Source organism: Cervus canadensis, chromosome X (genome assembly GCF_019320065.1).
Source record: "Cervus canadensis isolate Bull #8, Minnesota chromosome X, ASM1932006v1, whole genome shotgun sequence".
Lineage (NCBI taxonomy): Eukaryota > Metazoa > Chordata > Mammalia > Artiodactyla > Cervidae > Cervus > Cervus canadensis.
The window spans coordinates 67,889,632-67,914,891 of NC_057419.1; the positions used below are offsets into that span (position 1 = coordinate 67,889,632).

Below are 25,260 nucleotides of genomic sequence, written 5' to 3' on the forward strand. Positions count from 1 at the left end.
GCCTGAAAAATTCCATGGACAGAGGAGCCTGGCGGGCTATAGTTCTTGGGGTCGCAAAGAGTCAGACACAACTGAGCAACCAAAACTTTCACTTTGACTACAGAACTATACAATCTGTCATTGGACAAATCCACAGATGCTGAGCAACCATGGATATTGAGGGCCAACTTTAAAGTATACATGGATTAACCCCCATGTTATTCAAGGGTCTACTTTATTTATCCTGACAGAAAGCATGTGATCTCTGGATCAGAGAACACACAAGTGATTACTCAAGAGCATCTTGGCACTCATCCTCATGCCCCAAATGCCCATGAGACGTGAGGTGAGGGCCAGATGTTTACCTGTGCATCTATGGGTTACAGTACAAGAGATAAAACCCAATATCAGAAACATCAGAGCTTATATAAGGGAGTTGGCATGTCTGATAGAGACAGAAAGAGAGGTGTGGAGGGACTTGGGTGTCAGAAGGGAGAGAGGGGGTGAAGATAGAGAAACAGAGAGAGACCTTTGCCCTCCTCTCCAGAGAGGGGAGCAGGTCTCTGTCTGATATCCTCAGAAGGTAAGTTGGAATGTAAGCAAAGGAATCCAATGAAGCTTCTGGGTCTCCCTGGAATAATACACTAATCTCAGTTCCAAGGTATATTTGCTGGTCAATGATCCTTTATCCCAGATGGCAGTGTTCTTTGCTCAGAAAGCCTAGAACCTGTGGAAATGGGAGAAGATATATGACCCAAATGTATTTATCATCTCATTTCCTCTTCTCAAAATCTGATGCCAGCTGCCTATTGAATACCTATAGCCTGATGACCCAAAGGCTTTTCATTGTCATCATACACACACACATATACACACACAAGCATGTACACACAGAACCTGTTCATCCATCTGCAGTCCTCTTACTCAGATACCAGTATTCATTCAGGTGCTCAGGCCAGAAACCTGGGAGCTAGGGTCATTCTTCCTCTTTACTCAATACAGTCACTGACTTCTGCCAAGTTTCCTTCCTAAATAACTTTCTCAATTCAACTCAAATATGAAGGCTGACTAGATTTTTGATTACATTAATAATATTTTAAGTTTTGAGGTGTAGAATACAGTGCTATGTGTGCTTTCCTTGAAAAGAATTCATGTATATTGGAAACATGCTGAAGACTTTTTGGATAAGTGTATAAAATATTATATCAATTTGTTCAAAATAATATGGTTGAGGAGGTGAATGAGTGGACATATACAGTGAAACAGCGTTGCCCATGGTTTTATAAGTGTTGGCAGTGGATGATAGATTCATAGGGGCTATTTGTACTGTTTTCTTTTTTTTTTTCTTTTCTGCTTTTGTATATATTTGAAATTCATGTATGTGTGTGTGTGTGTTTGTGAGACGGTTCCTCACTGTCTACTGAATTACATGCAGTATTTTTAAAGCACATTATTAATCATCTCCAGCTGCTATTTCCAGACCCATCTTCCTTGATCCTATATGTTTCTGAAAAGTCAGATATGACTGCTCATGTTTCCTGTCTTTGCATATGTATTAGCTACTAAGTATGACATCCTTCCCATTTCAGCTACTCAGCTATGTATATCTACCCCAAATCCTACTTCCTTTATGAGCCCTTTCCTTGGCTTGTGACCACATATATAATTCATTCCTTTTCTGAGCTTTGAAAAAACATTTGGTACCATTTAGATCACTCATCAAACAATTTGTGAACATTTAGCGGGGATTTCTACACTATAACTGTTTCTTTCAGTTTTCCAAACCAGACCCTTGCTTATCACCTCAATAAGATCAATTCAAAACTTACTCAAAACAAGTAAAACCTACCTTTGCTTTCTCCATGTTGATCCTTATACATAAAAGAACTCAATAAATGTTTACTCAATCGACTTGTCTTTGACAATTCAGATAAGGAAAATAACCAGATTCATACTTGCAAGTCTAGACAAATATGGACGATTCTGGCATTTTTTGAACACTGATATATTTTTTAAAAATTATTATATAATGACATTGTGTTTTTTCCCCTTAAATATAATCTGTGTTTAAAAATTATGGAGTTGATTTTTGTGATACTTGAACTTATTCAACACAAATGCACTGGGTACATACAATGTTCCAGGCATGTGTCTGAGCTCTGGAAACCCTGCACTCAGAGGGGCTAGTCTAGTGATACAGAGAAACAAGTAGATAGGTAATCTCATTTAGTCATAAAGGCCATGAAGGAAAATGAACAAACAAGGGAAACAGAGCACTCAGGGCAGCTACTTAAAATGGAAAGGTAGAGAAGGCTCTTCTGATATGAAAAAGAAGTAAGGAAAACAGTCATTTAAGTTTCTTGGAAGGAAGAAGTATTTTTGGCAGAAAGAACAGCAAATGCGGAAACCTCAAAGCAAGAGTACATTCAGCCTGTTTGAGGAACACAAAGAGGCAAATGAGGCTGAAATGGTGTGCACCAGGAGGAGGGCTTCCCTGGTGGCTAAGCTGGTAAAGAATCCGCCTGCAGTGCAGGAGACCTGGGTTCGATCCCTGGGTTGGGAAGATCCCCTGGAGAAGGGAAAGGCTACCCACTCCAGTATTCTGGCCTGGAGAATTCCATGGACTGTATAGTCCATGCGGTCACCAAGAGTCAGACATGACTGAGTGACTTTCACTTTCTGGAGGAGACTAAGGAAAAAGTAAGACTGGAGTGGCAGGCAGCATACAACCAAGTTGTGCAGAACTTTGTAGGCCCTGATGAAGACTCTGGGTTTGGGACTTCCCTGGCCCAGTGCCTAGGACTCGGTACTTTCACCTCTGGGGCCCGAGTTTAATCCTTTTTCAGGGAACCAACGTCCCACAGGTTGTGCCTCGTGGACAAGCAATAAATTTGATAAGGAGCATTTGAGAAGTGAAGTAATATGATTTGATTTGTGTTTCGTACAAATTTCTTTGGCTATTGTGTGAAGAATTGATGGGGAAGGGTCAAGAAATGATGAGGAGGGTCATTTAGGTAGGAATTGGAATAATCCAGGTGAGAGACAAGAGTAGCTTATATCAGACTTATAACAAGGGAGATGATGAGAAAATGTCAAATTCTGGACATGTTCTTGGAAGTAGAGTCTATAGGATCATCCAGTAATATGAATACAGAGATTAAAAAAGAAGGATCAAGGAGGATTCCAAGGTTGTTAACCTGAATAACTGTTAATTGATATGTCATTTACTGAAATGAGGAAAATAATGGGAAGAGAAGGATAAGGGGATGCTGTTCAGAATGTGGTTGGGGCTATGTTAAGTTTGAGATGCTCCTGAGACATCCAAGCATCAAGAAAGTTGTTGGAAATATGAGTATGGATTTCAGAGTTGAGGTCATGGCTGGAGATGTAAGCTGGGGAGTCATTGTCATGTTTATTGTTCAGTTGCTCAGTCATGCCTGACTCTTTGCCACCCCATTGACTGCAGCACGCCAGGCTTCCCTGTCCATCACCATCTCCTGGAGCTTACTCAAACTCATGTCCATTGAGTCGGTGATGCCATCCAACCATTTCATCCTCTGTTGCCCCCTTCTCCTCCTGCCTTCAATCTTCCCCAGCATCAGGGTCATTTCCAGTGAGTCAGCTCTTCACATCAGGTGGCCCAAGGATTGGAGCTTCAGCTTCAGCCTTAGTCCTTCCAATGAAGATTCAGGGTTGGTTTCATTTAGGATTGACTGGTTTGATGTCCTTGCAGTCCAAGGGACTCTCAAGAGTCTTCTCCAACACCACAGTTCAAAAATATCAATTCTTCAGTGCTCAGCCTTCTTTATGCTCCAACTCTCACATCCATACATAACTACTGGAAAATCCATAGCTTTGACTATACAGACCTTTTTCAGCAAAGTAATGTGTCTACTTTTTAATATGCTGTCTAGGTTTGTCATAGCTTTCCTTCCAAGGAGCAAGGGTCTTTTTTAAATTTAATTAAATTTTTTTATTGAAAGATAATTGCTATACAGAATTTTGTTGTTTTCTATCAAACCTCAACAAGAATCAGCCATAGGTATACATATATTGCCTCCTTTTGAACCTTCCTCCCATCTCCTTCCCCATCCCACCCTTTAATTTCATGGATGCAGTCACTGTCTGTAGTGATTTTGAAGTCCAAGAAAATAAAGTTTGTCACTGTCTCCATTGTTTCCCCTTCTATTTGCCATGAAGTGATGAGACCAAATGCCATATTGTTACTTTTCTGAATGTCTACTTTTAAGCCAGCATCAAAAGGCTTTTTAGTTCCTCTTCGTTTTCTGCCATAAGATTGGTTTTATCTGCATATCTGAGGTTATTGATATTTCTTCTGGCCATCCTGATTCCAGCTGGTGCTTCATCCAGCCCAGCATCTCGCATGATGTACTCTGCATATAACTTAAATAACAGGGTGACACTATACAGCCTTGACATACCCCTTTCCCAAGTTGGAACCAGTCTGTTGTTTCATGTTTGTATTTAACTATTGCCTTCTTGACCTGCATACAGGTTTCGCAGGAGTCAGATAACATGGTCCAATATTCCAATCTCTTTAAGAATTTTCCACAGCTTGTTGTTGATCCACACAGTCAAAGGCTTTAGTATAGTCAATGAAGCAGAAGTAGATGTTTTCCTGGAATCCTCTTGCTTTTTCTGTGATCCAATGGATGTTGACAGTTTGATCTCTGGTTCCTCTGACTTTTCTAAATCCATCTTGAATATCTGAGAGTTTTTGGTTCATGTACTATTTGAGGCCTAGCTTGGAGAATTTTGAGCATTGCAATATCGAGATTATTTAAAGTCACACGACCAAACAGGAGGTAACATAGATAAATGAGGAAATAATCTATGCTAGAGCACTCCAATATTAAGAGATTAGTAAGAGGAGAAAGATTCTGTAAAGGAGACTGTGAAGCCGTGGACAAGAAGGTGTAAGAAAGAACAGAAGAATTCAGGTTACAGAAGCCAAACAAAGATAGAGTTTTAGGAAAGAGGGAGTGATTGCCAGTATCAAGATGAAGACTGAATTACCCATTCAAATTGGGCATGTTGAAATCAGTGGGCTTCAAGGTTAATGACTTTTAAAAGTCAGAAAATGAAAAATGCAAGACTGTGAGTTACTCTGGGTGTTGATACATTTCCTTTCTTCTCTTTCCATAGACAACTGAATCATTTCTGACTTGCTTTAAAATTTCAATATTGCAGAATATAAAAGACAACCTGCAACAAATCTCAGGTCGGATTGATGTCATTCACAATAAGAAGGCAGCAGCATTGCAAAGTGCCACACCCCCGGAAAAGGCAAGGCTACAGGAAGCTCTCTCCAGGCTCGACTTCCAATGGGAAAGAGTGAACAAAATGTACAAGGACCGACAAGGGTAGGTACCACTTTCCTTTTACTAAGAAAACAATTATACCCATCTCCCAGGAAATCTAGAGTTCATGTCCATGCTCTTCATGAAAAAAAGAGAGAGGGAGGAAGAGAGGGAGATGTATCACTATCACTGGAAAAAGGTAAGTGGAATCAGAACAAATGGTGATATAGTTGAAACTAATGAGCTGAATTCAACAAATTTTTCAGAACTAAAGTTAGCATCATGTTCGAACACTATAATATCCTCAAAAATTTCAGGTCATGCCAAAACCGATTTGGTCATTGAATTGAGGTGGTTTAAATAATTGTGCAGTATAGTTTGTATACTTTTGGTCAACTCTGTATCCTATAGATTTATAATAGTTTGATATACTTACATTAATATATTGGAAATATAAGCTAGGAACACGAAGTTGACTTTCATGTGTTGTTTCTGTTTTGAAGGTGATCTTTTACATTTTACATCTCCCTACTTTTTTGTCTCAAAGAATTTGATTTAAAATTATTAATTTTTCATGCTTCTTTAATTAAACTGTCTAATTGTTGACCAAATTTTTAAAATTCAGATAGATTTCTTAGCCTTAGACCAGAAGAAGGTGTTGTTTCCTCTTCCAATTTTAGGTGAAACATAATAAAATTGCAGTGGCTTAAAGCAGTTTCTTTCAAAGAGTTGTTTCAAGACAGTATTCTTCATTATTCTTGGAGGAAATAAAATCATTTTTAATAATTACAAGGAACCTCCTTAATATCTCTCATATCTGTCCATTTCTTGATGTCTTTACTTCATTTTTTGTTCTTAATTTACATTAGATTCCTAAATCAATACTTCTAGCATAAATCTCAGTGTTTCCAATGATCATGCCTTCTTTGCTCCCAATTATCTTTCATTCAGAATTGTTTTTCTGAAATGTAAGAACTTAAGTGCTATCACCTCATTCCTTTTAGAATAAAGTCTAGATTGATTAATTTGGAACAAAAGGCTTTCACATGATCCCTGCTCATGTGGTCAACCTCACTGTGTATCAACTCCTGCTTGCCTACAACTCCTCTGAATTCTGCTCTAGCAATATTAATTTGATTTAAAGATTTCCAAATGTCTTCTGCCCCCTCTGGCCTACCTGCCTTCAAGTCTCATGTCAAATGTTATTTCCTTCTTAAAACCCTAAAAATATTAGTTTATCTTAGAAACTTAGATATCATTTTAACATTAATATAACATAATATCAGCATACAATTTATATATTTGCAAATGTTGCCAGACTCAGTGGCTACCTGTAGAGAGGGTGCATGCTAAATCACTTCAGTTGTGTCCAGCTGTTTGCAACCCTATGGACTATAGCCTGCCAGGTGCCTCTCTCCATGGAATTCCCCAGGCAAGAATACTGGAGTGGGTTGCCAAGCCCTCCTCCAGGGGATCTTCCCAACCCAGGGATCGAACCCATGTCTCTTACATCTCCTTCATTGACAGGCAGGTTCTCTACCACTAGTACCACCTGGGATGCCCCTGCTCCAAAATGACCTTTTCCTAGAATTTAATATAGAGCAATATCTTTTTTTTTTTTACTTTTATGTCTCCTGCACAAGCTCCTGAAAGAGAGATATGCTTTATTTTATGTGATATGTTCAGGACTAAGATAGTAGTACTAAGCATGAAGTGGATGTTCAGTGTATCTGAACTGAATCCCCCACCAGGAAGCCTGAGAATATTTTCCCCTGGACTGTCTAATAGTTTTATCTCAACTTAATGGAAAACAGCTAGTTCCAGGGTATCCATAGCCATTCTTGATAAAGGGAAAGAAACTCAGCAGTCCTATGTGTATACTGCAAAAGACAAATTTATTATTCCATCATGAATATACCTCTCAGTATCGCATACTAAGTCAAAATGAACTTCTGCAAGTTACTCGATGAGGTCAGTTTCGTCACTCTCTTTTGGGGTGCTCATTCCACATTGGGGATGTTTGCGTCTCTACTGTCTTCTCTCAGGGTTTTCTTCTAGCCATCCAGGCCACCAACACTATCGTCTAAGAACTTTCAGGGTTCTTGGGTAGGCAGTGGCTACGTGCTTCTGTAGGCACTGACCACTCTTGCAGGAAGGCTGAGGTGAGACTTTCTGCTTTCTGAGTCTTCTCCCCCACTTTTGGTCATCTTTTGTCACTGAGCTACGTATTTCCTTCTGACAGTCATGCGGCTCTTTACCTTTCAGTTCACCTTCAACCATAGACTTGAAAAGACGCAGATCCTCTAATGCCATTCTACAGAGAGAGTAAGCTGAATTTTCACCCCGGATCTGGGTGGGCTTTTTCCTATGTCTGGCAAATGATGGAGTGTCACTAACCCCAGTAACCTCACTCTTTACTTATCCAGATGCTGGAAAAGTATCCTCATTTTACTCTAATTGGACTTCTCTAGGAATTGGTCAGGAGCTGCTAAATTTCATGTGACTGTAGTCTAGTCTTGGGTAAAACTGTTTTAAGTTATTGTGTGTGAGTACAGACCCCAGAGTTCAACTTGCTTTGATATCCTGGCTTTGCTGCTGACCAGCTCTATGTCCTTGAGCAAGCTCCCTAGCCTTTATCCTCCACAATTCCCTTATCTATAAAATGGGAGAAAAATATTTACTAAGTCATAGAGTTGTTATGAGGATTAAATGATACAGTGTATGTCAAGTGTTTAGTGTATTGCTTCTATATAATGACTCAGTCAAGCTCGGCAATTTTGATGATAAACATGATGGTCTCCTGGCTCTGATAGTCTTCATGCCTGTTAATTCTTTCTTATATGCTCTCACGTTTTCCTGAGCACCGTAGAGAGCTGATTTAAATTCAGTCCCTGATTTGAAGAACCTCCCAGTGCTAGAGAGAAAATGGACAAACAGCCAGTAAATTACAGGTTAATAGATACAAGCAATGCTGGAGGGTGAGAACAAGATCCCTGGGGAGTGGAAAAGGAACATCTTACTCTGAGTCAGGAATAAAGCAAGGTCAATGGACCGTTCAAGGTTCTGAGTTACAACTAACAGAAAGAAACTCCGGTTGCCTTGGGTAGAATTATATAATTAGAAGAGTATCAGGTAACTCATAGAATCGATGGAAAGGCCTGGGATCCAGATGTAAATATGGGCAGAAATTGTCAAGGAAGCCTGGTACATGTACCCAGAAACACACTAAGCATCAAACTACAAGACAAATCTGAATTATAAACTGTTATCATAGCCATGGTCCACTGGTACACCAGAGATACCATTGCCGCTCTATAGCAGTTGCAACTATCACTTCCCAAAAGTATCAAAATTATTACTTATTTTTGTGTCACTAATTTTAGAATTAAGTTTGCTTACAGAATTGCCAGATAAAGCAGTTGTTTTTTTTTTCCCCTCTGAAGGGCCAATTAGTGAATATTTCAGTGTTTGCAGGTCATATAATTTCTGTTGTAACTACTCAACTCTGCTGTTGAAGGGTGAAAGAAACCCTAGACAATACATATACAAATGGGCATGGTTTATTCTAATAAAACTTTATTTATAAAGACAGGCAGTAGGTCAAATTTTGCTGGAGGGCCATAAATTGCCAACTTTTATAATAAGGCATGCTTCAGTCATATAACTAGGTTCTAATTGCTAGGGGTTAAGAAATATAAATTGCTGCAGTTTGGGCTCCATTTTTTGGAGTGGTAGTGGTAGTCAGGAATTTATCTCCCACCAAGCCCATATATTGGTAGATTCTTGAATCCTTATCTATTAGAAGCTATATGTTCTTTCTTCAAATTAGTATAGAGTTGATTTACAATGTTGTGCTAGTTTCTAATGTACAGCACATAATTAAGTTATATATGTATACACACACACACACATATATATTCTTTTTCATATTCCTTTCCATAATGGTTTACTACAGTATGTTGAATATATTTCTCTGTGCTATACATTCTGACCTTGTTGTTTATCTGTTTTATATGTAGTAGTTTGTATCTGCTAATCCAAAACTCTTAATTTATCCTCCCCCAACCCTCTTTGCCCTTTGGTGACCATAAGTTTGTTTTCTATGTCTGTGAGTCTGTTTCTGCTTTGTAAGTAAGTTTATTTTATTTATGTCATATTTTAGATTCCAGATATAAGTAATATCATATATTCATCTTTCTCTGTATAATGTATTTCACTTAATATGCCAATCTCTAGGTCCAGTCATGTTCTGCAAATGATATTATTTCATTCCTTTCTACAGCTGAGTAGTATTCCATTGTGTATATATACCACATCTTCTTTATCTGTTCATCTGTTGATGAACATTTAGATTGTTTCCATGTCTCGGCTATTGTAAAGAGTGTTTCTGTGAACATTGAGATGTGTGCATCTTTTTGAATTAGAGCTTTTTTCTGGATATATGCCTAGGAATGGGATTTCTGGATCATATGGTAGTTATATTTTTAGCTTTATAAGGAACCTCCATACTATTCTCCATAGTGGATGTACCAATTTACATTCCCACCAGCAGTGTAGGAGGTTTCCCTTTTTTCCACATCCTCTCAAGCTTTTGTTATTGTAGACTTTTTATTGGTGGTATTTGGACTCATGTGAGGTGGTACTTAATGTAGTTTTGATTTGTATTTCTCTCATAAATCGAGGCTATACGTTCTTAAATAGACAAATGTGCATCATTGATGTTGGGTTCTCAACAAAAATCTACGGTTTTTTAAATAAGTCAACTTGTGGTTAAAACAAAATACCTTTGAACCAGTAAGAAGGCATTAGTATATTTTCAGGTATGAGCCAGTTATGATAATACATCAGTCAGCTATTGCCATAATATGGTGATACAAATTACCCGTAAAACTCTATAACTTAAAACAAGCCTTTGTTCTCATGCTTATGGATCTTTAGGTTGCCTATGTTTTGGCTGACTTAGGCTGAGTGTAGCTGGACAGCTCTTTCAAGTGATGGGTGAGCTGGGCTATGCCCCAGGATATGTGTTTCCTCCACATGTCTTTATTCTGGCCTTTAGATGAAGGACCGGTGGCATACTCTTCTCATGACACATCACCAGAGCATGAACCAAGCCCAATCTCCTAAGAGCATGTGTGGACTATGATTGTATGAAGCTGCTCACATTCCATTGGCAACAGTAAACCTGACATCAATAGAATGGGGAAGTATTCTCCTGCTACAGTGAGCAGGAAAGAACAATAAATACTTGCTGACTAATAATCCAAACTATTATAGGTAGTTAATAATTAATAATGAAGGATTCTTTAGAGCTTGAAAATACCTTAGTAATTTTATCCTGCTTCATTATTTTATCAGTTCAGTTCAGTCATTCAGTCGTGTCTGACTCTTTGTGATCCCATGGACTGCAGCACACCAGGCTTCCCTGTCCATCACCAACTCCCGAAGCTTGCTCAAACTCATGTCCATCAAGTCGGTGATACCATCCAACCATCTCATCCTTTGTCATCCCCTTCTCCTGCCTTAAATCTTTCCCAGCCTTGGGATTTTTTACAGTGAGTTGGTTCTTTGTATCAGGTGGCCAAAGTATTGGAGCTTCAGCTTCAGCGTCAGTCCTTCCAATGAATATTCAGGACTGATTTCCTTTAAGACTGGTTGGATCTCCTTGCAGTCCAAGGGACTCTCAAGAGTCTTCTCCAACACCACAGTTCAAAAGCATCAGTTCTTCGGCACTCAGCTTTCTTTATGGTACAGCTCTCATTGATACATGACTACCGGATAAACCATAGCTTTGACTAGATGGACATTTGTCCACCACAAAGATGTTAAGTGACTTGCCCAAACACATGCTTCAATGGCACAATTGCTTATTTCTATTTCACCAAAATATTTCGCTCTAATATATTTGCATAGCTTACTCAAAATTAATTTGCAAACAGGAGAAAATGCAGTAGTCTCTTGGCATTCCTGAGGCATAGCTTCTGAGACCATCATTAATCACCGAATTCATGAGTGCCATGATGGCAAGACTCACCTCTATTAAATGTCATAGAGTAAAACAGACATTACTGTCTATGTTGATGCAAGTAGAGAATTAAAAGCCAGATTGACTTGTTACAGCTCACTCATTATCTAGGAGACCATACGTTGGCTTCCATACGTTGTCTTCCGGCAAATAGAATTTTAACTTGTACCTCAGTAAAGTTACAAATCCTCAAATTATTAGAAGTGGGTCCTTTCCATGTGTGTGTGCCCCATGGAAACACAGATAGGGCAGTAAATATTAAATCCATGAATCACATGTGTGCATGTACATATCCATGTATATGGATAATCCATATAGATAGAAACATGTATTTACATATATAAATACATAAATATTTAATGAGAAATTAACTGATGCTAAATGCTGTTTTCCATCTATTTCTTAGTGGATTACTTACTGTTTATAAAGGAAACACATGAAAATGAAACTAACATAATATCTACCTAGTATTAGAGAAACAATATACTTTCCAAAAGCACTTAAGGAGGGATGACAGATACCAATACAGATAGCCTGTTGTCTTTTTTCAGATACCACCTTTCCTAGCCCTCAAACCATTAGCAAATTTGTCTGATTTTCAGGAAATTACTCCTCAAGTCTTAGAGGATAGCACAAATCAAGGAAGATAATGAAAGCGAAAGTAGTTTGTAGACTACAAATTGCTCTGTAGCCATAAGATGGCATTATTGTGTAACAACAAGATTCTGGTCTGACAGTATGAGGACATTTAAGAAATCAAATTCTATTACCAATGATTTTTCATAAAGTAAGAAATAGGAAAAACCATGTTGTGTTAAAGAAGAATATATATTGTATGATTTCATTGAAATAAAGCTCAAAAAAAGGCCTATCAAGGTTAAAGTTCAGGTATGGTTATTTTTGTGGGGAGTAGTAATTAACAAGGACAGGAATGAGTTCTGGGTTTGAGTAATGTTTTATTTATTCATCTGGATACTGGTTGCATTGATAATTTCCCTTAAGAAAATTTATAGAACTGTACACTTGTGAGTTGTATATTTTTCTGTGTGTATGCTTTTACTCAAATGAAATTTACACTTAACCTTTTTAAAATAGTTAACACATTTTTAAGTACAAGAAGGTTCTAATCTCAGAATGTTTTGAAAAAGGTGGCATTTTAAGAAAAAGCACATTACATTGCGTTATTTTTGGCATTTCCCCATGGACCTCTGAAAGGTTTATAATTGATCAGTACAGACTCTTAAGTTTGTGGGCACCACTGCTCTAGAGAACGATTTCCTGAATGCTGGGAGCACAGTGCCACTTGTCAACAGGATGCTGGAGATGGAAGAGCTGGAAACTGCTTCCCTGGGGATTTCTCCTTTGTTTAGCTCTCTTTGTGTCAAGCCCACAGTATTAATGTGCTCACAGACTCTCACTGCCATTTGCCATGAAGGAAAATGAGACAATGAAAAAAATGAAGAAATGAAAGGAGAGAAAACAGAAATAGAAATGAAAGAAATTGGATTTGAAGAGAAAGCGCCTTGATCGCCTCTGTATTCAGATTCTGGGGGACAAGCATGCCATTCTGCTAGCCCACTCCACATGCAACTTTCCCATAAGCATTGACTATCTCACTGGTAATTTTTCTACTGAAGCTTTCAGTAAATATTTTTCTCTCATGTCAAGGTTAGGGAAATAACCATACAGTACTCACAGAGGGAAAGAATAATATATTAATCCTTATGGCATCTCCATACAGTTTTTTCCTCTAAAGTGGAAGCTAGAGGGACAGATGTATAATCTGGGAGCTTTTCCAGACTTGTTTGTTCCTAAATGAGACATTCAGCTATAGCAGCATTAGCAGCCTCTTCTATTTGTCACAATGCCATATGTAGTTGGGAAGACACATGAGAAGCACACACAGGATCCTGACAACTCAGGAAAGATCAACATTGCAGTCTTAGAATTAGTCTCTACTAAATGTAAAAAAATACTCATGCCAGATTGAATCTTCATTTCTCCTCCCAGGTATATGTGTAAGTGCCAGTGCATAATTTTACTGTAGTTTTTTGAACTTGGTAGAATCAAGTAAGAGGTTAAAAAAAATACCCTGAATATGGATTATTTTTTACATCTCATTTTACAGTTGTTTTTGTACTGACCAGGGGAGAGTATTCTCATCCATTCATTCATAGGGACCCTGCAGAGGTAAATGTGTTAAATTGAGGAAGAAGTGACAGTTTCTACATGTATGTCCCACTTTTTCATGCTGTTGAGACCATGGTGTATGGGGAATGCTTCTGTTTTGGTTTTCAAAATGAAATATGTTTTTGAAAATCAGCATTTACTAAATAATTGATTCCATAGAATTCATTTTTAGAACTTAGTTATCTATGTAGAGAAAAGATATTTTTATCTCCACAGATATATTAAGAAACATACATAGACACACATATATACTCACCAATTCACCTAAACATTGGAAATATTTAAAAGCTTAAAGTGTTTACCCATTAAGCATCTTGTTCTCTATCTGCTCCCCTACATTTGTCTATATTGATTGGTCAGTTTTATTTTATTGGTTACTGGAAGTCAGAAACCATATCATTTTTGCCTCTTAGTACAAGTCCCCATAGAGCACATTTGGTTAATAAATACTATTTGATGATAATGATGATGAAAACTATAATTTGACAGCACTGATGTATCTTATATGCCAAAAATAAATCATCAAAACTTTAGGAAAGGCAAGTCTTTTACTAACCCATCATTTGCTATAATCTCCACGCACGAAGCTCAGCCTCTACACTGCCTTCTCTGGCCTATTTCCTCTTGCGTATTTCAATTAGGGATCACCCCTTCCTGCATACTAGCTTCTTTGTCATGCTACTCTCTAAAAGTGTTTATATTTCTGCTGGGGCTCTGTAAAATCTAAATTAATCCCTAGCTATTGTGCATATCTTTCACAGACCAGTTGTTGTACCTTGCACACCACTGAGAGAGCAATTGTGAGCCAAAAGAGGAGTCTTTTGTTTCTACCCAGCAGCCCAAAATGAAGTCTATAATTTGACTTCTGATGCCAATTACTTGGAGGTTTTACCAAAAGAGGCAAAGCTATACATCACAAAAGGTTAATCGCATATAGTTGGTGTTAGGAAGTATTTAATGTTAACATAGTGACTGTCAAACCATCTCATTAAAACATGCCAATGGTCAACAAACAAGATCTTTATTCCGCAGTTCTAGTGTTTGAAACTCTGTCTAAAAAGCAAGCCATTCATGATACAGTGTCATTTGAATTAGATACCTAAACTAGTCTTTGGTTTATATGTCTTTGTTTACATACAATTTATTTGAATTTTTTAGTCGTTGAGGACAGTTGGTGAAGGAATTGAGTGAAAGGGATCTGTTGTATTTATTGAATAAAAGGGCTTTTTGAAATGTATTAAATATAAGTTTGTTTCTGCCCATCAGCTTACCTTCTGTATGTTCCTCTTGCTAGTTCAAAGCACTCAAGAATTGCAGAGTGATTTGCTTTTTATGATAGCCATTTCATACAGGATCATTTTGCCTTATATCTTTAACATTTTCAGATTCTTATAAATCTTTACAGTTCACTTAGAGGTTAGTTTAAAACTTGCTTCAGATAAGAAATTGACTAGATATAAAATTCACATAATCTCAGAGTTAACCATAGATCAATATCCTGAATCTTTTTCTCAAAGTAATTGAACATTTTTGTTTCTCAAGATAGCTGTAGACACATATTTCCATTCTTCACCATAGACGATTCTACTTTTTCATTGTACAGGGGGCTATAGTTTGCTTGTTTCTTACCTAAATAAACTCGTATTTTCATCACTGCCAAAGGGAAAAAGGCTCTAGTATAGAAAATAACTTGAAACCTATAAAACTAGCCTCATTTTGGAAATAATGCCACTATTTGACTTTACTCATTGTATGTTTCTTGGTTTTATTATGCCACAAATTCCCCTTCTCCAAAGACACACATAGAAATTTGCTCTATCAATTAGAGTTTGTTTTGGCTGAGGGTAACAAATGCACAAGGCAGCCATGCCTTCACTAAGAAAGAAGAATTTCTTTCTCTCCTTAAAACCCTAGGAGTATGCAGTCCAAGCAGGTAGGATGACTCTACTGATTCTTCTGTTATCTAGCTCATCATGTGGGCCCTCATCTCCACATTGCAAGATGGAGCACCCACTATGTTCACATTCCAGGAAGTAAGATGGAAAAAGGTAGGGAGAAGGGGCAAAGGATTCACACCAATAGTCTTTTAGGGAAGTTCCCTGGGAGTTGCCACATTTTATTTACGCGTATACTTTATTGGCCTAAATCAGTCACCTGACTATACCAAAGCTGCAAGGGAGACTAGGAAATGTTGCATTTATTCCTGAATATGATATACTCTGCCAAAAAGTATACAGTTATAGAGCAGTGAGTTTGAGTGGGCTCCGGGAGTTGGTGATGGACCGGGAAGCCTGGCGTGCTGCAGTCCATGGGGTCGTAAAGAGTCAGACACGACTGAGCGACTGAACTGAACTGTAGAGAAGTGGGAGCATGGATATTGGAAGAGAACTAACTAAAAGTCTTTAATGTGTATATAGAGAACATGTCTTTTGTGTTTTTTAAAGAGCCCTAAGAAATACATGACCTTCCCAGGTGGCGCTAGTGATAAAGAATCCACCTGCCGAAGCAGGAGACCTGGGTTTGATCTCTGGGTTGGTAAGATCCCCTGGGGGAGGGCATGGTGACCCACTGCAGTATTCTTGCCTGGAAAATCCCATGGATCAAGGACCCTGGCAGGCTGTGGTCCATGGGATTGCAAAGAATCAGGCACAACTGAAGCTACTTAGCATGCGTGCACACAAGAAATATGTCAAAAGTATAGCTTTGTTGAGCACTATTTTCTTTTTTTTTAATTTTTTTTTCATTTATTTTTATTAGTTGGAGGCTAATTACTTTACAATATTGTAGTGGCTTTTGCCATACATTGACATGAATCAGCCATGGATTTACATGTGTTCCCCATCCCGATCCCCTCTCCCGCCTCCCTCCCCATCCCATCCCTCTGGGTCTTCCCAGTGCACCAGCCCTGAGCACTTGTCTCATGCATCCAACCTGGGCTGGTGGTCTGTTTCACTCTTGATAGTATACTTGTTTCAGTGCTATTCTCTCAGAACATCCCACCCTCGCCTTCTCCCACAGAGTCCAAAAGTCTGTTCTGTATATCTGTGTCTCCTTTTCTGTTTTGCATATAGGGTTATCGTTACCATCTTTCTAAATTCCATATATATGTGTTAGTATGCTGTAATGTTCTTTATCTTTCTGGCTTACTTCACTCTGTATAATGGGCTCCAGTTTCATCCATCTCATTAGAACTGATTCAAATGAATTCTTTTTAACGGCTGAGTAATATTCCATGGTGTATATGTACCACAGCTTCCTTATCCATTCATCTGCTGATGGGCATCTAGGTTGCTTCCATGTCCTGGCTATTATAAACAGTGCTGTGATGAACATTGGGGTGCACGTGTCTCTTTCAGATCTGGTTTCCTCAGTGTGTATGCCCAGAAGTGGGATTGCTGGGTCATATGGCAGTTCTATTTCCAGTTTTTTAAGGAATCTCCACACTGTTCTCCATAGTGGCTGTACTAGTTTGCATTCCCACCAACAGTGTAAGAGGGTTCCCTTTTCTCCACACCCTCTCCAGCATTTATTGCTTGTAGACTTTTGGATAGCAGCCATCCTGACTGGCGTGTAATGGTACCTCATTGTGGTTTTGATTTGCATTTCTCTGATAATGAGTGATGTTGAGCATCTTTTCATGTGTTTGCTAGCCATCTGCATGTCTTCTTTGGAGAAATGTCTGTTTAGTTCTTTGGCCCATTTTTGGATTGGGTCATTTATTTTTCTGGAATTGAGCTTCAGGATTTGCTTGTATATTTTTGAGATTAATCCTTTGTCTGTTTCTTCGTTTGCTATTATTTTCTCCCATTCTGAAGGCTGTCTTTTCACCTTGCTTATAGTTTCCTTTGTTGTGCAAAAGTTTTTAAGTTTAATTAGGTCCCATTTGTTTATTTTTGCTTTTATTTCCAATATTCTTTGAGGTGGGTCATAGAGGTTCCTGCTGTGATTTATGTCAGAGAGTGTTTTGCCTATGTTCTCCTCTAGGAGTTTTATAGTTTCTGGACTTACATTTAGATCTTTAATCCATTTTGAGTTTCTTTTTGTGTATGGTGTTACAAAGTGTTCTAGTTTCATTCTTTTACAAGTGGTTGACCAGTTTTCCCAGCACTACTTGTTAAAGAGGTTGTCTTTCTTCCATGCATTATTTTCTTTCCCTGCATTCCTTCATAATTTTATGAGCTCTGATTGAGCCAACAGCTTACTGCAGCTTCCTGAATTCTGCCAATATAAAAGTAAAATGTTTTCATCATTGCCCAATACCCATTTGTTCTATCTCTCCATAACTTCAAAACAAAGTTTAATTAATTTTTGCTTGACTCTTACTCCTTTCCAACAAAGCCACAGCTTAGCTGAGTAAAGACATGGATAATTGGTTTTCACAGTGCACCTAGGTTACATAGTCTCTAGTTACTTTCTTTGACTAAAGTTGGGTCATCTGTAAGTTGTAGTGGTTTAGATCATTGACTCCAAGAATATCTACCATAAAATAAGGATCTGCGACTAAAGCTAAAATTATGACAATGCACTGAAGCTTCAGGACTTCCCCTTTTCTGGACATGTAACATGTGTGTTACTTAAAAGTAAAGAGCTCCTGTTTTAGCAACACCTTCATGCCAGACAGGTATTCAGTGCTTTATATATATGATTTCACCCTCAGGAGAACCTTATTTTCAGATAAGGAACTTGAGATTTAGAGGGAACAAATGATCATCCCAAGATCACATAGAAATATATGCAAGAGCTTATATTTTGACCCAAGTTATGAATTCTTATCTCTGTGCCCCTGGTATCCTATGTATTTCATTAGGATTTCTTATGTTCAAGGATTATATTCTGTTTCAGATGTCAGCCTTTAGTAGCAGAAACAGGGAGATAGATATGTATACACACATTTTAAACTCTTGTATCTGAAACCACAGTGTTTCAAAGAGATGTATTTGTAAGGTGGTATATTCACATTCAATATCTTGTAGAAAAATAAACCATGATTGTATAATGTGCTTTGCAAAGCCAAGTATTTAAGAATCCCTTCAGTTGCTTAAGAAACCCTGTATGTTCTTTGGTTCTAGTCGAAGTCCTGTTTATAGCTCAGGACCAAATGCAAATATCACTATTTGGAATCATTCGCTCATCTCAAAATTATTTCACTTTCTGTATTCTAGAATCCTCTGTGCACTACTCTTAGAAGTGCTTCTCTTAAGTTTGTATGTGTTACATAACTGAGTGCAACTCTTTACCATCCATTTTGTTCCTATAGGACAGAAACTGTGCCATATACCTTCTGTCACCCCTAAGCCAAACATAGTATAAGACCATGGTAGCTGCTCAGTACATATTAATTCTTAAATTGATGAATCCTTACAAGAAAATGATAAGCTTCTCACTCTAAAGTTATAATATTTTGGAATGAATAAATTTCTGTTTTTTTTTTAATTTACCAAGAATTTCATTTCCATTATAGTTTATTCAATAGTCTATTTAGGGAGGGTAAATTTCCTCATATTTATTTTCATTTTTCTGTAATGAAGCTGAATTATGACTTTGAAGTATAGATATAGCAATACATGAATAATCTGAGATCTTGATATGTTTTATAATTATGGTATTTGAGAGAAGTAAATAGACTCTCATAAGATAAATATACCCATTAGCTATTAAAGTCAACATAACTTTCTGGTGGAAGGCAACAAACTTTTTGTTCATTTGCTTACTTGCTTGCTTATTTTAACTTCTGCTGTTGTGGGGAGAGTGTGATTTGTTACCATTACAAAATTCTAACACTTTTTAAAAACTCTGTTTATGCTGTGAGAATTGCAAATTCTTGCCTGTAAGGCAATTTTCACAAGAATTATTTTCTTATTAGTTTTAGTTTATCCATGGACAGTCTCAAATTCCTCTTGAAAACATCAATTTCCTCAAGGGAAAACTGCCCATTACAAGCTAAAGATGTGGTTTTTGAGACATTTCTGCTTGAAACAACACATTTTGGAATATCCTATGTGGTTTCCTAGAATGGTTAGATACTTAGAAATAATAGATGGACATATAAAAAGTCTTACTACTTGAATAATTTTTATGTTTGAATCAATGTAAGTTGTAAATTTTTTACAAAATGTGAATTATGTATGTTTAGTTTCTTTTGAAATGCTGCATGTTTTTGTTTCATTTGCCTTCCTCTGATAATCAGAGATAACATTTAAAACCAAGAGTTGTCATTATCTGTTTTGAAGGCATTCTGAGATAAGCAGAGGTACAGTTCTGTAATCTTTATGGAGACCTTCTATAAAGTAGCAGCATGATTAGGACATTTATGTCAGCTCTCATATTTGTCTTATCCCTTTTCCTCTACCACCCAATAATATAAGAGTGACCCAAAGTAGCTTTCCATTGGACCCTTAACAAAGTTTGCCAGTAATGGTCAGATATTGCCATAATAATTCTGTATAACAAACACACTCTCAAATAACTGCTAGTAATTATTCTCATGCTTAGAGAGTAAGGCTCTTTTTTTAGCCTGTGGGACTGTAGGTCAAATGAATAGACCCGATCTGTGTGTTTTCCTCTGGGGCCCAGGTTGGAATGGCAGCAGATACTTGGTACATATTCTTCCATGGAACAGTCTGGAAGTTCTCAGAAGGGCAAACAGAAACACGTAATGGTTCTAAAGACCTTAACTTGAAACTGACAAATTGCCTCTTTAGGACCACATCCAATGGTCAAAGCAAGTCACGTGGCAAGCCCAAAGGGCAGGAGCAGAGGAAGGCACTCTTCTTACTATGAGGCCATGTCAAGAATGAGGATACATGATAATACTACAGAATAGAACTGGGAACAACAATATAAAATAACATACTACCAGAGTAGAATATTATAGCATCAGTAAACTTTTTTGATTGTGGATGTCTAACTATTGGAGGAAGCCCAATCTCCAGCTTATTGATTCCACTTGAAAATGTATTCTGAATCCATTTTTCCACAAGTTTAATCTCTAATACAATTCATGTGGGTTCTTCTATTTTGTTGTGTTCAGTCGCTCAGTTGTGTCTGACTCTTTACAACCCACGGACTGTAGCACTCCAGGCTTCCCTGTCCTTTACCATATCCCAGAGCTTACTCAAACTCATGTCCATTGAGTCAGTGATGCTATCCACACCATCTCATCTTCTGTCATCCCCTTCTCCTCCTGCCCTCAGTCTTTCCCAGCATCAGGGTCTTTCCCAATGAGTCAGCTCATTGCATCAGTTGGCCAAAGTATTGGAGCTTCAGCATCAGTCCTTCCAATGAATATTCAGGGTTGATTTCCTTTAAGACTGACTGGTTTGATCTCCTTCCTGTCCAAGGGACTCTCAAGAGTCTTCTATTTTACCAGAGAAAAACTGGTATTTTAAAGCAGATGTTTAAAGACCCCTGAAAAAATTATTGAATTTAGGGTATTAAAACTAACTTGAAGTCAGAGTTTTATTTACCAACTTGAGAGTCTCCTTGTGCTTTGGCATCCTTGGAAGTTGGATTTCCGAATAGCATCATGACTTTCCATACCCAGCTGTCGGCTGCTTGAAAGTACCATAAGCTGACTATCACGGCTCACAGTATACCCTTGAAGAGGGCCATCTGGTTTATGTCTCTTGGCAAAATTTGTTTAAAAACAAGCAGCTGCATGACAAAGTAAGAAGGAGTCTCTGTCTAGCTGTGGTAAATAAGTAGGTTTGCAATGCACATAATAAAGCATTTTCTAATTCAAGCCAACACTTCTGAAAGGGAAACATTCTTTTCTCACAAATAAAACTCCACAGAATTCAATGACAAGGAAGGGACTTCATCAAATTTATATTTTAGCAGCTTAAGGGTATGAGAAAAATAAACAAAATAAAGCCTGTTTATGATGAGGTACAACCTTCTGGTAATAACTTTTATATGCTTATATAGAATCTAATGCTTAGACATTGTTTTACTTGTATCAAAATTCATATTTCTTAAAGACATGTTATTTGAAACCCTACTGTTAGTTGGTATTTAATAATTTATTGAATGTGCTCTCTTTCCTTCTACTAGGTCTCTGTGTATCCCTACTCTGTCTCAAAGAACAATGCTACATTTTTTTGAAAAGCATAAATGGATTTTCCAATCCAGTTACATGTGTTCCCTTAACTCTTAACTACAGGGTCAGACTAGCTTTGGTTAAGAATTGATTTGGGTCTTAAACATTTGGAGGTTTAAGAATGTCTTGGTTTGGCTTCCTCTGAAAGCAAATCCTGAGACAAGCATTTGAGTTTAGGTCATTGATTTGGGAGGTGACCTCAGAAAGTTGTGGGAGAGTAGGGAGGTGGTGAGAAGATTAAGAGTTAGTGGCTGTTGAACCTCAGCCAGCGCACAGTGAACTCTCGAGAACCAAGAGAATGGGTGACGTTCCAACTGGGTCTTCTCCAATGTGAATCCTGGACAGGGGCGGGGCGAGGGAGGGCATTACTCCTCTAAATTAGGCTACTGCACTGCTTTATCCGGCTGTTCATTCCTTTGCATATTTGAGCTACTTTTCTGATTCCTGCAGTTCTCTGGATCCAACTTTAATCCTAAGCATTTGCATTCTGATATTTGTGTGACTTTCTCATTATTCCTCATTGACTTGTTTGTTTACTCTTTTACCAATGTTTACTTTTGTTGTTAGCATATACTTAACTGTAGTTAGGTCTTTGAATTGCTGAGTTTTGCTTTACAACTGTAAATTGGATTTGGATATAGTTATATTTTTTTTAAGTGGGATTCACACTAGTCAGTGACATAATTCAAACTAGAAATTGAAAATTGTTGACACAATCCTGCTTAAGTGAAATTCTTGAATGGCATGAGGCTTGAATTTGTATTTTCTATCACCAATAAATATTTGGGGGATTTCTTTTTTTGTTTGTTTGTTTTTGTTTTTGTTTTTTTGTTTTTTTGTTTTTTTTTTCATTTATTTTTATTAGTTGGAGGCTAATTACTTTACAATATTGTAGTGGGTTTTGTCATTTCTAAAAGCATTAATTTAAGAAAATTTTATTAGTATGCCAACTTTATTCCAAGTTGTCTGCAAACTATCCAACTGTCTTGTCTCTAGTGTCAAAAGACAAGTTAAAATTATGATTCCTTTTATATGGTTGTAGAATCTGAGACTGTCTCTATTACTTGTTTGGATCAGCATGCATGGTGTTGGCTAGACATTCATTACTCATTCTAGCATTTTAAAAGTTAAAGTCCTGGAAGATCAAAACACAATAGTTTGGAATCCCTAGAGAAACTAAGAATAAATTAGTTCTCACTAGACATGAATGAAGACAAATTTTACTCGTTAGTTAATTTTACCTTGTGATCAAAATTCTTTGCAAAATAAAAATCACTTGATTCATGAGTCACAGCATGAAGAGTAATAAGAAGGATTAGAGATCTAGAAGACTGGAAAAAAATGATAACAGAAAAAGAAATAGGCATTTGATATGTATAAAGTTTAAGGGAAATGTGAGCAAGGCTTGAAGCATTTTGAGGTTGAAGAACACAGGAAAATGAGATAAGTGAAGTTAAATGAAAATCCTTTTTTTAACTGAAAGAAAGAGAACTGCAAATTGTGTGAAGGTTGTTTTGCTTTGTTTCTTAATAAGGAAGTACCTGTGGAAAATCTGGGGAATTAGGAAAGCTAGACTTTTATAACTCTGATGTTTCAAAGGTCACAAAGGAAATTAAATTTTGGATTGGGTTTAAAAGCACTGGAATTACTTCCAGTCCTATTTTTACAGGATGCAGTATAAAGCAAGAAAATAGATCACAGCCTAGCTAAAGGGGAACATTCAGGTTGTCACTAACTTCAGTACAGATTGCCTCATGGTCCCTTTGGCTGTGGTGACATATTGATCATGGAAGACATGACCAAGTATTATTTTAATAATCATTACCATACAGCCATTTATTGACTGGACTGGACCATGTGTCTTCTTGAAGTTATAAGAAAAGGTACTAAGAAATATACCTTGTGTGAAGACTACACTATCAGCCTCATCAATGGCCATAAAATCAGATCCCTGATCTATATAACATTTCAGTGTTTCTTCTGTTGCTTTGAAACATCTTAGTCATAAGATATGCCCTTTATCAATGATATTTTCCAATAATTGTTTTATAGGGAATAAATTTGTTGATATTAAAAATATAATAAACATGAGATGTTTTCCATGAACTAGCTCTCTAAATGACTTTCATGATAACATGTCTGCCCATATGGTCTGAATCATTCTATCAAAGAATGCCCATGGACAGAACTTAAAATACTTGTCTCACAAAGTTTCTATTATTAATAAGATAATGGAATTTGAAGCCAAAAATAAAGATGAAAATGTCATTTAGCTTTAGTAAGTAAACTGAGAAAGTAAAATGCACTGATTATACTGCCTTTAAATATATGTATATATGGGTTGTTTTTGTACGCTAAGAAAATCTATAGACATTTTGGTTTTCATTCTGCTGAAAGCAAGTCTCTTGGACTGTCTGAAGATAGTTCAGAAGTGCACTTCATTTACATTTCTTCATTTGGATGTCAAACCTATGAAATATTTTTTAAATCAATACCTAAGGGATAGATGAGAGTGGATAGAAGAGGAGAGAAGAATTGTTTCTGTTATTAAAGCCTTGTTTCCCTCCTCATGTCTGTCATTAGATGGAAGATGTCTATTACCACTCAATATGCTGGATGAACTTCTGGTAAAAGAAATTTTTTCTTTTCTCTCATTTGTCTCCCAGGGCTAACATGTGTTTCATGTTGCTAGGTAGTGAAAATCAATTGAGGTTTTCATGGAAACTGTTCTCTTCATCCTACGGAAAGAATTCTCAAGGCAATTTCATTTAGTGAAAAATGACCCTGGAAAGTTAGCATCTAGTTAATGCCATATTTGTTAGCATTATTATTTTAATAAATTTACAAAATAAGAGGCCACATTTTGCCAAGTTTCTGGCAGTAATAGTAGTGAAATGCAGTTTCTCCTGGCATGTGTTCATATTATTTTGACATGGTGGATGGATCTAGTAAGATTGATAACAAAATGTTGTGCCTTCGTGTACTAAAATTTAATGACAGTTATTCTGCCAAGCATGAAAATGTCCCTAATAGCTGACATTCTGCAAAAGCTTCTCTGTTAATCACATGCCAAGTGTTCACCGTATCTCTTTCCTGAGTCTTTTTTTAAACACTATATCCTGTGTCTTGTTCCAGAAATCTAGTAACAAATTGAATGAGCAATGAACAACAACAAAAGATATGTTGTATATAATGTCTTTATGCATAATGATAGAAATTTTCATGATGTCATTTAGGTGACATCTTCAGGTATATAGCTTTGTTTTCTGCACTTTAGATTTTCAGCATAAAATTTGTTGTCTTCGACAAGGTTCCTCAAGAAACAGACTCTGAGGCCGAGATTTCTACTGGGAAGTGCTCTAAAAACAATGCCTGGGAGAGAATAAAGGGAACGGGATTGGACAGATGGAAGCATTGAAGTTGTGTTGTCATTACAAGAGAAATCTCAGCTAGTCCCATTTGGAGTTGGGATGGTCATTTAGAATATTCCTGAGTGAGGCAAAGAGGTTGGATATTTGTGGCCCTAAATCCATTTATCATTGAATATGTCTCCCATTTACCCACTGCAAGGCTGTATAATCTTAGGCAGGAAAGCTCCTGTCTTCTGAGGAAAACTTCTGAGAAGGGCTAAATGGTGATTTGTTAGC

General features: G+C 37.3%; 1 protein-coding gene across 9 annotated transcripts in view; it reads left to right on the forward strand.

Moving 5' to 3' along the window:
• Positions 1-25,260, forward strand: part of DMD (dystrophin) — a 2,532,480-nt gene that overhangs the window by 1,330,456 nt on the left and 1,176,764 nt on the right. For all 9 annotated transcript variants that reach the window (XM_043457704.1, XM_043457699.1, XM_043457698.1 and 6 more), the window contains one exon: positions 5,191-5,363. In XM_043457704.1, the coding sequence (XP_043313639.1) occupies positions 5,191-5,363 (173 nt within the window). The remainder of the gene's footprint in view (positions 1-5,190; positions 5,364-25,260) is intronic.